This window comes from Dermacentor albipictus, chromosome 6, assembly GCF_038994185.2.
Source record: "Dermacentor albipictus isolate Rhodes 1998 colony chromosome 6, USDA_Dalb.pri_finalv2, whole genome shotgun sequence".
NCBI lineage: Eukaryota > Metazoa > Arthropoda > Arachnida > Ixodida > Ixodidae > Dermacentor > Dermacentor albipictus.
The window spans coordinates 69190534-69208781 of record NC_091826.1 but is presented as its reverse complement, the minus strand read 5'-3'; the positions used below and the strand labels follow the sequence as shown (position 1 = coordinate 69208781).

The 18248-nt window shown below is 50.4% G+C and overlaps 1 protein-coding gene across 6 annotated transcripts in view; it reads left to right on the top strand.

Annotated features, from left to right (window-relative positions):
• LOC135910521 (CUB and sushi domain-containing protein 3-like) overlaps window positions 1-18248 on the top strand; it is a 79271-nt gene that overhangs the window by 48049 nt on the left and 12974 nt on the right. For 4 of the 6 annotated variants that reach the window (XM_065442584.2, XM_065442582.2, XM_065442583.2 and 1 more), the window contains exons 7-8: window positions 4922-5110; window positions 9167-9355. In XM_065442584.2, coding sequence (XP_065298656.2) covers window positions 4922-5110; window positions 9167-9355 — 378 coding nt within the window. The remainder of the gene's footprint in view (window positions 1-4921; window positions 5111-9166; window positions 9356-18248) is intronic. The other 2 variants (XM_065442587.2, XM_065442588.2) reach the window with 2 other exon arrangements.

Genomic DNA, 18248 nt, shown 5'->3' with positions numbered 1-18248 from the left:
TTTCTTTTTTCATTGTTTAACCTAGGTAGAATATTAGGCAGTATAGTAGCAAGAGCTTGGTGGCGCAACCCACCGCCCCGTTCCAAAGGGGACGCTCATAACATCCATCCATCCGAGAAGGAGACGGGAGCTCGCCTGCCTAACCCCTTCCACTTGCATGAATACCTATGGGGTGCTTGATTGTGGCATCGCGTGCCCACCTCCCGCCATTCCGGCCTGGCGCGTGCTTTATCACGCGTCCTCCAGCAATGGCGCGCGTCAAGCCACCATCCTTATCACCCTCGCACGAAGCGCTTCCCCATGCACCTACAGCATGGAGTGCGGGGCGCAATAGGACCTTGCCGCACTTAAGACTTCGTACGGAACCTCATTGCGACGTCGAGCTCGATGGCGGAAATTCAATTGGAGTGTTCAGCTGTAATTGGCATCGCTAGCATAATAAACGTAAGTGCTGCGCGCGCGTTTTTGGCAGCGCCCGCGTGTGGCTGACACAGCGATCGCGACAACTGAACAAGCCAGTGTATCGTGACGTCATGGCTCGTCAACTGTCTCGGTGCCGAGAGTGAAACTGGTTCGTAGAAAAAAGTATCCTAGCATTTAAGGCGCTCTGGCGCTTGCCGTTATGATTTAGAGGGGTTTATAGGGTTTATACCTTCACTTGAAGCAGTTTCGCCCGGCAGGCGAAGCGTTGATTGCGATGGGAAATTATTAGTCAGCTATACGAATTAAGGTTAGTCGTTTTATCAGCTACATGCACTGATGTAAACGTTCTCCAAATTAACACGCACGTTGCCACGCGTGCGCAGCCAAACACGGACACATCTCGCTCGATGACCGCGAACATTCGCTGCCAGAACGCTGGCGTGACGAAGAGCGGCAGCAGCGGCGAGCGAATTCCCTTTCGTGCTGCCTCTCGCTTCAACGCGAACTTGGCGCGCGCGAGAACACAGCGCACGCGAAGCCATCAGCTATCTCCGGTCGGGGAAGCCTTCGAGCCCAGCGCAGATTGCCCCCCAAGAGAGGGCGCGTGCGTCCGCGCTAGGGTGCCTAGTCCGCGCTGCGGCGCCGCAGCTGGAGTAGAAGAGGAGATAACGCAGTAACCTGCCCCCTTCCTCCGCTCCTCCTAGCGCGCACACATCGCTCCGTTCCGCCCTTGCGCGCGTGAGAAAACTGCGTGCACCCTCCCCGCCTTCCTCCCTTGCGAGCGCGAGAAAACAGCGCTGCATCAAGCCACCGTTCCTCTCGGCTCACTTTTGCACGCACCTACTGCATACGGCGCGCGGTCGTGATGTTATCGCATTTGGACTTTATATGGAACATAACGGCGACGGCGGAAATTCGCCTGGAGTGGCCTTAGTATTGCTATGGATGGATGGATGCAAAACTTAATAAGGTCCTGAGGTACGCGACTCAGCGCGCTGCGGGCTGCTCCCACGTTGGGACAGTCAGGCCTTGCCCGACCGCCGCATCGTGGGCCCTCTGGACAGCCCATAGTTGCGCCCCGGCATCGGGGCTCTTGATAGCGGAGAGCCACTTGTCCTCGTTGATTTGTTCTGTGCCTCGTAACGAGGGGCAACGCCAGAGCATATGGTCTACTATAGGCTAGCGATGTCATTGCAGTGTCTGCAAGAACTAGTGGCATAGGTGTCGGGATAAATTTTGTCGCTATAAAAAATTTAAGAAATAAACTCGGTGCCCTTCCACGCTTTGAAGAAGTATGACCAGCGAAGCTCTGTATGCGTGGCCCCTAATGGCGAACTGCACCTCCGCCGCGGGTCGGTCCGGCGTTGCGCTATCTTCGGGATCGGCCCTCGTGTGAAAAATTGTTGGTCTACGTGCGGACGCGACCCGCCAGCTCGTAGAGACAGCTTCGCTATAAAAGAAAAGCGATGAATAAAATGGACGTCGAGAGAATGTCATGTCTGACCTGAAACAACCTTCACCGGAACCTTCCAGCCGCTCAGCCTTCAACGATGTGCTCGGCTCCCCCACCCATAGCGAACGGCGCCGTCGATGTACCTCAAGGCACTTTAGGCGTGAACAGCAGGGTTCAGTACAGGTGCGACGCTGGCTACACGTTGGTTGGAACAGCCGAGCGCGTTTCCCTGAGTGCCGGCTCGTGGTCCGGTGCGGAGCCAGCGTGAGTGTACCGCCTGAGCGGCCGCTTTTGCCCCTCCGACAGACGACGTGCGAAACATGCAAATGCGCTTGTCCACACCCCTCGTTTGACCTAACGAAGAGGGCGGACATCGGCTTAGAATTCGCAATTTAGGTGTCAAAATATGCGGGCTGGCAACGTCATTTCTACAGTCCACTGCTCCCCTCGCCGTCCGAGCTTCCAAAACGCGGCCAGCTTGGTTTGGGCAAGTTCGATGTGTAGAGAGCACGGAGGAAGGAAAAACTGAGGAGAGGCGCTGATGTCACTCTTTGTGAAGCTTTGGGAAGTGGTCGTTACTTCGCCATCTTGTAGGGGCAGATTCCGATCGCGATACGGTTGCCTAATTCACTTCGTCCGGGTATTGTGCTCTAGCCTAGAAAGGAGTTCATAACGAGCTCCGCAAGTCGTGCAGACTGCGAGGTCGATCCCCCGCCACTTTCGCCGGAATGTCTGAGAATAAATGTGTGCCTTCTGATTGCGTTGCAAGAATGCACAGGCGATGGCCGGCAGCTCGCTTTACGCACATCACGACCTACGGCGAGCCCGCCTGTAGTTTACGAGAGCAAACACGTACGCTGGTCGCGGGTTTACGGGAATCGTTTTGCTTTAGTGAACAAGTTTTTCGGGCGGCCCCGCACCCCAGAGTTGTGACGAGCCACAGCGCGCCGACGAAGAGGCCAGCAGAGGAGAACGTCGTTGCGCGTTTAAGTATATACACCGACTGCGGCCGGAGGTATGTCATTCTCGCGGTAAGCGCAGCTTCGCGGAAACCTATAGTTCTGCGGTGCCGAACAGCTATAAGCGCGTATGGGTGCGGATAGCGCGTTGGCTAGGCCTAAGTGCGACCATCAGCCGTTTGATGTGCGCGCAGGCGTACGCATATCTTCTGTCCAGCCTTGTTCGCTCTTGCACGGCATCCGCCAACCTTCACTTCCCTGCGCCTCTCGAGCACTTATATATCTGGTGTGAGGACCGAGGGTTCGTCCCTTAATTTCTCACAGCAGCCACTTCTTTCCCATTCTTCCTCGCGGCTGTTTTACGTGCCACAATTAAACGCATCGTCGGCTGTCAAAAGCAGGAGCAGTGCAACAGTCGTCAGTGACCAGCGAGGCGTTTATCCTACGTATTCTGAAGCACAGCGGTTTCCGTCTGCGATGACATGTTAGCATGAATCCACCGACGACGGGAAATATATTCCCACAACGTCCTTCGTCCGTGGTGTGGTACGTGCGCTTTATGACATTCGGTTGGCGTTTCGATTAAATTCAATGGTGCCTGGATTAAATTGTCCGGCGCTTGGAATAAATTGAGCGGGAAAACTTGTAGTCTTTCTCCGGGTTTGCGAAATCTCGCTAGAGTGAAACCATCTCCGAAAGTAGGGGAGGATGGATGGATGGATGGATGTTATGAGCGTCCCCTTTGGAACGGGGCGGTGGGTTGCGCCACCAAGCTCTTGCTATTATACTGCCTAATGTCCTACCTAGGTCAAACAATGAAAACAAAAAAACACTATGAACTGCCACGCCCAAATTTTCTGATCCCCTATTGCGAACTGTGTTTTTGTACGTCTCCGTCTTTTGTCGTTTCCCTACTTTTCTTCCACCAATCCTCCTATCGCCTCTTACTAATGCCTACTGCGGACCTGTTTGCTTTACGACTGCTCCCGCTGAACCCAAGGGCTTCAAGGAGGCCAGTGGTGCCTAAATCGACTGCTGGGTAGACGTCTTCACATTGTAATAAAACATGCTCCGTCGTTTCCCTAGCTTTACCGCAGCAAGCACATGCTTCTTCTTCTTCCTTCTTATATCTCGCTTTATAGGTGCGTGTTCTAGGAGAAGCCCTCTAGCGGCGTAGTCGGCGCACCCTGCTGTCTGCTGCGCGCTGCTCGAACACGACGGACTTCGTTCGCATCGTAGCGTGCTATAGCTTGTTCCCGTCGACCGCATCGCTGTTTCGCCAGTTTCAAGAAAATATAAGCGAGCCAAGTGGAAAGCTTCAGAAGAACTTCAGTTTGGCCTAGTTGGTATGTACTGCAAATCATATTGACCGCAAAAAAGACGGGGACAGAGGAAGAAAACACATACCGCCTGTGCTGTTTATGTGTTTTCTTCCTCTGTCCCCGTCTTTTTTGCGGTCAATATGATTTGCAAGTGGAAAGCGTACGCGAAAGGCCATCACATAGGAACGTAAGGACGCTGTCGCAACGGCTGTCGCGTTCGGGTGCTAAAGAAGTCACGTGTTGCACACACCGGAGAGGGTATTGCTGTTGTGTTCAATTTTTCATCGCACACGCTGCCGCGTAGCGGTTCGGCGGGCCGCGGACCCCTATAGTCTTCTTTGGATGTTTAAAGTTGTGCATACAATCGGGCATAAACTGCAGTGAATGCCAATAGCCGGTGTAACGAAATAAGGGATATAACGAAATAATTTTGGCTTCCCCTTCAACTTCGTTATAACGAGGTTCGAGTATTTGTGACTAAGAAAATATATTTGTGTAGTGAAGGAGGCTGTGGGTCAGCCGGGGAACTTTCGGGGACCTTCTAGCGGCACCGAAACTGGCTTAATACGCTGAAAATTCCACGAAATTTCTGGCGTCGTGCCGACATAATCGACGCCGTGGTCAGAGCGCGGAATTCGAAAACGGGGAGTTCGGTGCTTGGTTTATTCGCCAATAATTGTTCAGCAGAGCTCGCAGCCTCACAAGGCAGCCACCGATGTCTGTAGCTAGCAACACTGCTTTTCACCCACAAAAAAACTTCGCAGCTGCTGTCGCAAAAACTTGCCCAACGCCCGCTTCCATAACCAACGGTGCCGTCGACGTGCCTCCGGGAACACTGGGCGTGAATACGAAAGTGCGGTACCAGTGCAACGCAGGCTACATGCTGGTCGGAGTGACGGAGCGCGTCTGCCAAATGGACGGCTCGTGGTCGGGCGTGGAGCCGAACTGTCAGGGTGAGTGGAGAGGAGGAGGGGTGGAGTTAACGCTGCTTAGACAAGGGGGAGGAGGAAGGGAGCGGGTCGCCTGAAATAAATTTGTAGTTCTTAAAGATGTGAGATGAACTCGTGAATTTAGAAAAAGAAAAGGATAACGCTCTGCCGCAACGATGGCACGTGCGGGAGAATCGGCAACGTTATCGAATTAGCCTATTTGTCGCCGTTTTGCCCTCCCCCCCCCCCCCAAAAAAAAAGAAACACGCAAACGCACACTCACGCACACACGCACACGTATGTGTAGTAAACATACGTACGTACGCACGCATACGCATTTATTCTCAGGCTTGAAGCCTGCGCCCATAGGAGTAAAATTTAAAGAAGCCGCAACAATACGTAGCTGCGGAGCCATCTGTCATAATACAGCGGGTACAACGTGAAGCCTGATATCTTAAAGTGTGCGCGAATTTTAGGAGCATCGATTCTTCACCTGGAGCTGATGAAAAACAAGCGGGAAACGTCCGATTCCGCGTGATGTAAAAAAAAAAACGTCCGTTTTGGTAAATGTTATCGTTTATCGTTGTCAGAGAGTGTACTGGAACGACATTCTCTACGACGTTGCTGCGTTGCCCCGGTCGTCTGCGTGTTCGCTGAGGCATCCTTGAGTCTTGCGCCTTAACCGATATTAATTTGTTAAATTGTGTTATATATATATATATATATATATATATATATATATATATATATATATATATATATATTGAAATATTTCTGTAAAAATAGGATATGTGCTGCCGATTTGGGTAATACAGGTAAAGATTTTTTTAGGAAAATGTCTCGAAAGTTAGGAGGCTGGGGCGTTTGCTCTCGGCGTATGCGCACCTTCAAGCGGTGGGTTCACATCTTTCATTGTTTTTCAAGCTGTTTTTCATGAGGCATGATTCACAAGTGTCCGGATAGGTTATTTCCGAGTGGACTGTATCCACATAAATAGTTGACGGCTTGATGTCCGAAGTTCTCGCAGACAGCTCTCGCATGGAGTCTAAATATTTAAAACTTAATGTAGAAAAGTCACTGAAAAATTGAAAATTATTCAGTGCGAATTTCAGTGAATTTCTCAGTGAGCTTAACGGGCTTAAGGGGAAATAAAGTGAGAGAATTAAACGTCATTCGACGCGGCCTCTTTCCCGTCTATACCGGTGTGCCGACAAAGCCCAACGCTGCTTTACCTCGATGCTACATGTGGCAAGAAAAGGCATGTCAAAGGGACACTAAAGTGAAAGATGACTTCTTCTGCATCAGTAAATTACCTTTCTACAGCACCAAAAATACCACTCTTACAACGATAAGACGTTTGGCAAGCGAGAAAAAGCGCAAGAACGAAATACGGGTGGCGACGCCTACTTGAAGTTTCCTCACCTGGTAGCTGTGACGTCTTGGATTTTGATGGCATCCTTTAGCGCCTACTAATTATAGATAGCGGTACAGATTGACTACATTGTGTTCTTAAGGAACCAAATATTAAACGTGGCAAGTTTCGGGAACCCATACTCAGCCAACGCGGCCCAAATGCGAAAACATACTTTGGAATCCCTGACGTCACGCTGACGTACCGATGCTGGGGTTTCGGCGCGAATTTCAAATACTGATACTTGGACCTTCATTTTCTCGTCTAACAATCAAGCTATTTTTTTTGATGACTGCCTGCAGGGTTCTCAAACAATGCTTCATTAGTCTAAACTGATTTATTGTTTCGCTTTAGTGTGTACCCTTTAAGCATGGCACGGCCGGTGGCCATGCGAGACTACGGCGCTGCCATCAGCCTTGCTATGTTGAATGCGACGTATCTCTACTTACATGCTGGTATCTCTATCGAATCGAGCGCATTCTCGTAATTTATGAAGGCCGTATAGAGAGGCCAGAGGTGTTGTGCGAAGACCTCGGGCACTTGAGCAATGAAGTCGATGGTGGGCGTTGTACGATATCCTTTTCTAAAGCAATCCGCTTTTGTCGGCAAGTCGTGTGTTGACCCGTTTCTATTCCGAACGGGTTGAGTAAATAGTCTGCACAAAAATGGAAGCAAGCTAATGAATCTAACATTCTGAAAAACTTTTCTTCTTCTTATGGATTGGTATTCATGTGGATATTCTGGATACGGATATGTATTTTCCAAGCCTCATTTTTTTTTTTTGGATATTTGAAGCCTCCGGGCATTTCGCACAAAGTGTCGCAAGTTCTTTTGCTACAACGTGCCTCTTTCATCAGAATTACCGTTATTTTATCATCTGCAGTTTTTGCCTGGGCATATCTTGCGAAGAAAGCCCTTACAGAGGTTTGCAAGATGTACAGTCGAGAGCAAAAGTTACCAAAAGTGCCGCAAAAAATTGTCTATTCTCCGCGGCCGAGGCATAAAACCCAAAATTAGTGGGTGTACTGCCGACGTGCACCTGCTTGACCAGCGTCATGCTTAAAAGACAATTTCACGTTGCGCGGATGTGCTAGAAGAATTCTTTTTCTGTTCTTTTTTTGTTGTTGTCATGGTCTCTAGACTTTTGCTCTCGACTGTGTGCGTTACAAAGTGGAACCTGCAATGCCCAAGGTATCACTTATGCTACGCTGTGTTTCATAGTTAAGACTTTGGCTTATAGCACAAGAAACTTAATAATACTTATAAAGATACTAGGTGTGTGTTTACTCACATAACACACACACACACACACGCACACAACATATATATATATATATATATATATATATATATATATATATATATATATATATATATATATATATATATATATATATATATATATATATATATATATATATATATATATATATATATACATATACACTCTTGGCTTCGGGGCATAGAGTTTCTAACTGTAACACCTAGAGGGAAATCTGGCGCCACCGTCTATGGGAGTTTCATAAGGGGGCACCGTGCCGTCATGGGAATGACGGTATATGTGTCTGCGAGGCTCGTGTTGGCTGGTGTTGTGAGAGGCTTCGCGTAAAACGTGGATATGGCTACACAAAGAACGCGTTCTCAAAGTAAAATCTTCATAAAATGTTTCCATTCACGCATATTACATCTTTACTCACCTACAATGCATGACCAAGCGAAGACAAGCAAGAACAGACGACAGACTGTTTCAAAGCGAGTGCGAACCTTGTCGTCTGTCCTCCAACTTTAGCGGCCCGCTGATACTTTTTACGTAACATATAATCGTACACGCAATAACAAGTTCTTATAGTTAAACAAAACATGTTTTTGCGTAATAATAAAACCAAAACAGCTTTTCACGTGCTGTTTAAGTATAAAATGAATCATTGTGACAGACGGAACGGTGCTTGCCAAGCGCTTCTTCAAGGTGTCCTGTCTCTCCGAGAACGATGCCAATCCAAAGTCACAATATACCGGCATTCCCATGCATACCACAGCGCAGCAGCGCCAGATTTCCCTCTAACTAATGTAGTGAGAAACCCTATGCTTGGGGGTGTGCTTGGGATGAATTAGACTTAACTTGATCCCTATGGTAAATTTCATTTCAGTAGCTACCATAGGAAAACGGTTTTGCGTGGAGGTCACAGCTACGTACGTTCCATTCCGCGGTGTACTCTATCCTTTGTCCCTCCGTATCGCTGCTTGCGCAAACCGTTGTTTGCGCTTTTCGTCAGCAGTGCTCACAGTGCATTGATCGACATGCCAGGGGTCGCTCTTTGCGAAACGCTGTTTAAAACCCCTTAAACGTCGTAAAGCAGTGACCCTCCTCCTCCGCCTTCACTCCTCCTCGTTTCTCCTCTCCTTCACGATCCCTCCTCGACCGTGGCGCCACCTACACTGCTCGAGCGTAGCAACGACGCCAACATGCGCTCCTCGCCACTCTGTAGACGTTTCTCGAGCAAAAATGGCGCTGATTCACGGCGCGAGGGCCCACGTGATGCTATTAGGCCAATAGCAACGCGGCGATAGCCTCGGCCAGAGCGCGTGAGGAGGAGGCGGCATTCTTCAAAGCGTGGCACTTTGCGAAGTTTAAGGAGTTTTAAACGCTGTTTTGCGGCGGCGCCTCGCAGCCATTCCCGCCGTCACCTGTCCGGCGCCCGGTGCCCCAACCAACGGTGCTGTCGACGTGCCCGCGGGCATGCCTGGCGTGGACACCCGGGTCCAGTACCGGTGCAACGCGGGCTACACGTTGGTCGGGATGATGGAGCGCGTGTGCCAGGCCGACGGCTCGTGGTCGGGCGCCGAGCCCGTCTGTCAAGGTCAGCGCGCGTAGACTAGGGCTTTCTTGTACCCCAGTCACACGGGTATGCACCGAAAGTCCTTCGAAGTTAAGGAGCATACAGCTTTCAAAGGAACATTGGTTCTAGGGATAGGCGCATGTGCTACGCGGTACGTCTCCAGGTGTCTGAACCTTTTTAACAGAAACCGCAACTTCTAAAACACGAAAGGGGCGAGAAACGAGAGAAAGCTACCGACGCGCTGAAAGAGAAAAAAAAAACGAGGACACTTCGATGAGTTCCAGCTGATAACCAAATCGCACATGGCACCCATGTTGGGCCATTGTTGGGTCGATGTTGCGTTGATGTTGCTGGAGGTGACGGATTGTGTCGGCTGCTGTGCCGACACAATCATCATTGAGATTGCGGGTGTCGCGAAAGTGTTGAGTGCTTAGGAAGTTGTGTAATGGGGTGAAAATTGTTTTTAACCGGTAAAATATCGAACAATCGTATTTATACAGAATTCGTTTTTGTTACGTCGGACGCCCACTAGGTTCATCAGTATTACTTTGAGATTTGAAAGGACAAGCGTGCACTCCGTTCACTCAAAACTCACTTCAACAAGGCCTCCTTTGAAGCACGCACGTGAAAGCGCGCGTATTCCCTTGAAGAAAAGGATCTTTGGCTCAACGGACTTTGAAAGTGACCGTGTGACTGGGGTCCACTGCAACGCAATTCTGAAGCGCGTAAAGGAAATATATAGTTTCAGAGAGTGTAGATGTGCAAAGCAGCCTCAGAATCTTACGCTTAAAATACGATGGAGTGCGCGACAAAAAGTTCGCTATAAGTTGGAAGGTGATTCAACCTCTAATAATTGACGTCGATTAAACGCAGTCTTCCGGAGCTAGTTTTGGTGAGAATGGAGCGGATTCACTGCGCACAACACTCTATCGCGCCATCCCTCGCGTGAAGTGGAGTGTAGGAAAAGCATCGGACTGTGTAAATATCGTGACATACGCCATCCTCGGGATGGGTTGACATTCTTAGACAACAGTAGCTCTAGAATCGGCCCACGAAAGAGCCTATATAAACAGACGTACCCGGTAGGGAAAAGTGAGTAGCTCGTTGAGAACGACGTCATTATCTTTGAACAAATGTTCGGCTTCGGCTGTGATACCGCAGGCTACGATGAAGTTTTCGAAGCGTTTCACCCACTTCAACCACTCGGTGCCGACCTTGTTGGCGTCAGTGGCACGCGCGTCGAAGAAAGGGAACGATGGAAGCATGTTGTGCGCCATACCGCAAAGTAGAAGTTTCGACAATGTGTGTTGGTATCTTCGTTCTGCTTAAAATCGTTGCTTGGCAGCCTTCACGAAGTTCAGACGCATCTTCGTCGCCATTGTAACGTATGGTAGTTCGAGCATTGAGACTGATTACGGCCGATTCTGTTGGGAACGCACACAGATTTATTTCAACGAAACTGCAGCCATCTTGGAAGCTCCCCTGAACCCCAGGGTTGCCTTTCTTCATTCCAAAGAGTGCTATGCATGGACACTACAGTATGATGCCAGGGTTAGCGCAGAGTATGAAGTCTATTTCATTTCTAGTCTCGCCGTTCGGGCTCCTCCACGTCCACTTTCGGCTATCCCGCTTGCGGAAGAAGGTATTCATTATCCTCATATTATTCTGTTCCGCAAACTCTACTAATAACTCTCCCCTGCTATTCCTAGTGCCTATGCCATATTCCCCCACTGCCTTGTCTCCAGCCTGCTTCTTGCCTACCATGGCATTAAAGTCGCCCATTAGTACAGTCAAAGCTCGTTAATTCGAACTTCAATAATTCGAATTTATGGATAATTTGAACTGTACGATTTGGTCCGGCCAAGCTCCATAGAAGTCTATGTACAAAAAAGTCCGTTAATTCGAACGCGAGAAGGTTCCCTCGCGGATAATTCGAACTACGCTCGCCTGGCACACGGCCAGAGAAACGCGCCTACTGCCTACACACAAGGCTGTATTGCCTCCGAAACGGAGAGAACGGCGAGAGAAGGCAAAATCGGACAAAAATCTAACCGACGCGGGGTCAGCCAGAAGGCAGCGGCGGCTGCCGCGTCTCCGTTCTAAGTAACCTCGGAGACTTCTTGCCCGTTGCGAATCTCGGAGGCTTTGCAAATCTTGTACAGCTGCTAATGTTGTGCGGAGATGGCACGGCAAGCTCCAAAACACAGCGAATCAAGTACGTCGCAGCTGCGCTTGCAATCAAGAACCAACGAATCAGGGCCTTCGCCACCTTCACATGTTCAGCGTCTTTGTCTCGGCAGTCTTCATCGGTTGTGCACCTCTGTTTTCAGCTTAGGAGGTATTGGCTGTCGCGATTCATTGGGATGTTGTTCAGCCTCGGCTAACATTCGTTTCGGTGGACATCGGTGGTGTGGCACAGTCGGACCCAGAGCTTCGACTTGAAGATGGCGTGTGCCCGCGGCACACGCCATCACTTTCTGACACGCCAAATTTCTGACATGCCCTATACTGCTTCCAAATCGCAGTGTACTGTTGCCCTCCTTCACTTTCGTTAGTTCGAACTTTCGTTAATTCGAACTGAAGCGGCTTCCCCTTGCGGTTCGAATTAACGAGCTTTTACTGTATAGTGTATTTAGTTTTCACTCTACCCATCGCCGATTCTACGTCTTCATAGAAGCTTTCGACTTCCTGGTCATCGTGACTGGATGTAGGGGCGTAGACCTGTACAATCTTCATTTTGTACCTCTTATTAAGTTTCACAACAAGACCTGCCACCCTCTCGTTAATGCTATAGAATTCCTGTATGTTACCAGCTATATTCTTACTTATCAGGAATCCGACGCCTAGTTCCCTTCTCTCTGCTAAGCCCCGGTAGCACAGGACGTGCCCGCTTTTTAGCACTGTATATGCTTCTTTTGGCCTCCTAACTTCGCTGAGCCCTATTATATCCCATTTACTGCCCTCTAATTCCTCCAATAGCACTGCTAGACTCGCCTCACTAGATAACGTTCTAGCGTTAAACGTTGCCAGGTTCATATTCCAATGGCGGCCTGTCCGGAGCCAGTGATTCTTAGCACCCTCTGTAGCGTCGCAGGTCTGACCGCCGCCGTGGTCGGTTGCTGCGCAGCTGCTGGGGACTGAGGGCCGGGGTTTGATTGTTGTGTTCATATAGGAGATTGTGGCCAAGTACTGCACCAGGGTGGCCAATCCTGCTCTGGTGAGGGAGTGCGTTACCGGTTCTGGTCACCGGGATCAGGCCACACTCCAGGCCTGTTTGTGCAATTTTATCAACACGCGGCATTTTTTTTAGTCCGGTGGAAAATTGCCGGCACCGGGATTCGAACCACGGACCTCTTGCACGTGAGGCCGGTGTTCTACCTCTACGCCACCGCTGCACAGGTGGACGTCAAACTTGATGGCGAGGACGTCCGTTTTACAATCGAAACTGGCGCTACCGTGTCTGTCGTCGGTTCAAACAGCTTAAAAAATCGTTTAAGCAAGGAAACGCTGTCCAAGACATCGAAGAAAGTATTTGCTTATGGGGCAAATTCTCCTTTACTGCTACTTGGAAGGCTTGATGTTGTCGTGACCTACAAGGAGAGCAGCAGCCATGAAACTCTCTACGTTGTGTCCGGAGACTGTGCACCACTGCTCAGTTTCTCTGCAGCTTCCCGTCTAGGACTAGTCCAGATCACGTATAGCGTGGGAGAGGTTACCAACAGACTGGATCCGAGGATGGCCTACCCAGACCTCTTCAAGGGAGTGGGCTGTCTAAAGGACTTCCAGGTGCACCTCCATGTTGACCCCAGTGTTCAACCAGTATCCCAACCTCACAGACGCATTCCCTTCTATATGCGAAAGCCACTGGAAAAAGAGCTCGAAAGGCTGCAGTCCCTTGGCATAATCGAAAAGACTGAAGGACCAACCCCCTGGGTATCACCAATTGTGGCAGTACCGAAGCCACATGACCCCGAGCACATTCGAATGTGTGTTGACATGCGCTGTGCCAACCAAGCTATCCAGCGTGAGAGACATGTCACATCCACAGTGGACGACATCTTTGTTGCTTTGAACGGCTCCATCTTATTCTCTAAACTCGATCTGAAAGATGGGTACCACCAACTAGTACTTGACGCAACATCCCGTGTGATCACCACTTTCTCCACACATGCTGGGCTCTTCCGATACAAAAGACTCAACTTCGGAATCAACTCGGCAGCCGAAGTGTTTCAGGACACCATCCGTCAGGTTTTAACTAACATCCCCAACGTGCTCAACGTAAGCGATGACATATTGTTGTATGGAAAGACTGAGAAAGAGCATGATAAGGCTTTGAAGGCCACATTAGAATGCCTACTTGCAAGTGGTCTCACACTGAACGTCAAGAAATGCAAGTTCTACCAACGGGAACTGACATTTTTCGGGCATGTGTTCTCCAGCAATGGTGTGCAACCGGACCCGACTAAGGTGTCTGTGATCTTGGGTTCATCACCACATTCCAGTGCCACTGAAGTGAAGAGTCTCCTCGGGCTTGTTAACTACTGTGGTCGGTTCATACCCAACTTGGCCCACCTCATACAACCACCCAGGAAACTCACGGCCAAAGGTGAGGAGTGGTGTTGGACAGACATACAGCAAGACGCCCTGGACGAACTGAAGAGAAAGCTTTCCGAGGCCACAACTCTCGCCTACTTCGATCCAGGAAAGAACATCACACTCATTGTAGATGCTGCTCCTCATGGCCTTGGTGCCATTCTCACGCAGACATCCGGAAGCGAAACCAGACTGGTAGCATATGGGAGTCGTGCTCTTTCTCCTGTGGAGGCACGCTACTCTCAAATTGAACGGCAAATGCTGGCCGTGGTGCGGGGAATTGAGCATTTTCACATCTACCTGTATGGGACAGCATTCTGCCTACTGACAGACCACAAGCCATTCAGCATTCTCAGTCAGCATTCTCAGCAACCCTCGCTCCCTGCCTTCAGCACGGCTGGAGCGTTTGGCACTTCGATTTCAACAATACACCTATGAAGTGCAACACACTAGTGGTCCAAGTTACCCATCTGACTACTTGTCCCGACACCCTGTAAACTCCACGTCACCATTTCGGTGCATGGAGTCTGTCGCCGAACAGTATGTGAACTTCATTGTGTCTCATAGCCTGCCTCGTGCCATGACCAGAGAGGAGGTAACCGAAGCAACGCTCGCTGACCCGGTGATGAACTCGCTCAAGCCCTAAAGCAACCCCAACAAGGCAAAGATTGGAAGACCACAACTCTGATGCCCTTCTCTCGCGTTGCAACAGAACTGTCAGTTTCCAAAGAAGGCCTTGTGTTAAGAGGCACGCGGATAGTACTGCCAGCACAACTTCATACTAAGGCGGTGCATCTTGCACATCGAGGACACCAAGGCATTGTCAAGACAAAACAGCTGTTGCGTGAGAAAGTGTGGTTTCCAGGGATAGACTCTTTAGTGGACCAGACAGTTAAGAGTTGCCTGGCATGCCAAGCGAACACACCAGTACACCATCGAGATCCCTTGCCAATCCAGGAGCTGCCTCGAGGCCCGTGGACTGAACTGTCGTTAGATTTTGCTGGCCCTTCCCCTGATGGCAAGTATGCCGTGGCAGTGGTGGATGATTTCTCCAAGTACCCATTTGTTAGCATCCTACACACTCTTGCAGCAACTACAGTCATCAAGCAACTGCGCACTGTTTTCGCTCAGTTCGGTTGTCCAGAAGTTGTAAAGTCAGACAATGGCTCACCATTTCAGAGTGAGAGTTTTGCAGAGTTCGCCAGTGAGCTCGGGTTCAAGCATCACCGCATCACTCCATGGTGGCCAGAGGCTAATGGGGAAGCAGAAAGATTCATGCGCACCCTCAAGAAGTCTATACTCGCAAGTCGCGTCAGCCACTTGGATTGGACTAATGAGCTTCAGTCGTTCCTGCTGGCTTTTAGGTCCACACCCCATAGTTCCACAGGAAAATCTCCGTTTGAACTTCTATTTGGGAAACCCATGAAGAATCTTCTACTGACACTTGTCGCTGGTACTCACAACTCGGCTCACTATGAGGTCAGACAGAATGACACTGAAAGAAAAGCATACAAGTGGTACGTCGACACTCGGAGGCATACGAGTAACAACCAGCTGTGTGTGGGACAAGTCCTCTGTAAACAGGATAGGTCAAACAAGTTTTCGCCTTACTATGACCCACACCCATACACAATCACCAAAGTCAATGGCTCCAGAATCACAGCGTCCAGAGATGGAGTGTCGATTTGTCGCAACTCAAGTTTCTTCAAAGATGCAAGCACAGTACAAGTGGAACGACATCAGGACCCGACCGACATGCCATATCTGGATGATGAAGCTGTGCTGTTATGACATCCAACCGGTGCCACCAGTGTTACGACTTTGCACCGCTGCACCACGAATACGGCTTTGTGGTCCCGTAGCGCTCGTCACCCGTTTCGTGACAGAGCGTTGGTAGCGAAGACTCCGAGCCTGGCGTCGATGAGAATAACAAAAGGGACTTTATACATTATATACAGGTTATCATACAGGACATGAACGGGTCGGCACTGGGGCCGAGTGCTCACAACAAACGCGACTGTTCTCGCACGACGACGTCCGGCGAAAACGCGTTACACATCTCACCCCAGTCGGGAGCGACACTCTCTCCCGGTGGGGTCGGCAGATCCTGTTTTCGAGCGGCGTGTCGCTGCTTTTATAATCCCCGAGGCCCATTGTCACTCAAACGGCCCAATACAAAGTCAGCACACGACGGTCGTCCGAGGGGTCCAACCAGCGACCGCGCTGGCCACCCGGTTCAAAGTTCGCGCGCGCGGTGACCTCCAGGCAAGGGAGGTGCGGCGCCGGGCCGTCTGGCACACGCGGACACGTCTAAACACGCTGCTCGCCGAGGCTTCTCCCGCACGACGGCGCAGCATCTTGTCTTGTGAAGGGAGAATTATGGCGCTCGCAGGATAGATTCCGCATCTTGCAGATTCGGAATCCGGGCTTGTGGTAATGGCACAACAGCATCCCCGCCCTCAGATAAGGCGCCGGGAAGACGAGCTGCCTCCACGTGGCTCGGATGCCAGGCGCGCACGTTCGTCAGGCTCGTCCAAGTTCACGTCCAGTGTCGGGACGCCAGGTAACATCACGTGCCCAGGTCCGACTCGCCAGGACAGGAGCTCTGCTCACCACGTCGTCGCCAAGGCACCTTGACCAGCTCCGCTCGGGTCGTTCCTAAGACCTTGCTTCTCGCCACTGGTCCCGCTTGGTCGTTCTGCAGCTTGCAAAACCGACCGGCAAAAGGCAACACCCAACACGAACAAGTGCCCTCTGTCTCCCGTCAAACACCAGACAAGGCCATAATTCAACTCAACCTAACTAAATTGTTTCCCCCCCTTTTTTTTCTCCCGCTGCAACAAGAGGCAGGTGTACGATCTAGCACACAAGGCTTAAACAATCAGTTTTCAAATCATCAACACAACAAAATAGAAACAATTATTAATCAGCAATAATAATTACAAATAGAATGGTCCCCTTGAAATCGCTTTGGACCGAAAACATACTTCTGAGGAAGCAAATGAGGTCATTCATTTTTCCCGGCGATATTTTCGCGGAATCCGAAGCTGCTTATATTTGCGACCCTGCTTATCCGTGTAGCGGCGGTACAATAAGCCAGATTCCTTGCCAAATGAAACCCCCTTTTCTTTCACTCCCCGTTTGACGCTCTTCCTCAGATCGGCTAGTGAACAATCTTCCTGTTGTTCGCGAATCAGACTTTTTCTTTCAACTGCAGCCTGCTCCTGCCGGCTGGCGGAAACCGGAGCGAGTGTGGAGCCCGCGTCGCCTAATTGCGGCGTCGAGTCTATATCGCGGCTAGCACTGCACGCGTCACTCCCACTCACTTCCAGGACCCGCTCGTCTAGGCCAGCCTCCGAGCTCTGCCTCTCCCGTGACTGCTCGCCACTCAAGTTACCGTGATCGGTCCGTGTGCCGCACCGCTGTTCGCTCACCGACGCTAAGTCAAGTTCCCTCGACAGCGGGCGCGCTTTGGATCGCGTGGGGGCCATGTACGCCACGTCGGCAAAGAATGATTTGCCGTGATCCCTCAGCAGCTGCTCCGAGCTATTTGAGAAGAGGTAGGAAAATTGCTCCGGGAGGGCGGCTGACACAGCGGCTTCGGTGTTAAGTTTCCCAAATTCTCCTTCAATGCTAACCGTTGCGATCGGTAAACAGACACTCTCCTTCTCGGCCACTTGCCGTATCCTAACGCACTCTCCCGTAAAATCACTCGAGGAGACGAAAGACGGGTGAACAACGTCCATAGTTGCTGCAGAGTCCCGCAGTGCTCGGCACTTCTTGCCGTTTACCTTAATTTCCTGCACATAGGGCTCCAATAGACGTATGTTTTTGTGAGTTTCCTGTATCGTTGCAAAAGCAATTCTCTCTGGGCAGCTTGCAGCGATGTGCCCTTGCTTTTTGCAATTGTAGCAGGTTAACGGTCTCCGTTTTTCAAAAGAACGCGTCATTTCGTTTCGCTGTTTCGGACCATCGTCATCATTCTGAGATGCATTCTGTCCATCCCTTACAGTTTCTTTGGGAAGGGACTCGTCGTCCCGAAACTCGCGACGCGTGATTTCCTTCCGTTCGTCGGGCTTCCCGTAAAACCCATCTCTTCTATCTGCTTTTTCTACGCGCACTGCCTTGCTGTGCAAGCTGCGGCGGGTGTAATACTCTTCCGCTAACTCTGCTGCCTTGTTTAGCTTAACCTCCTTTAGCCTATCTTGCAGCCAGAGCCGGACATCCTCATCAATGCAACGGTAGAACTGCTCCAACGCGATGCATTCGACAATTTTGTCGCGGTCGTCGTAAACCTCTTCGCCCTTCAGCCATTCCACCA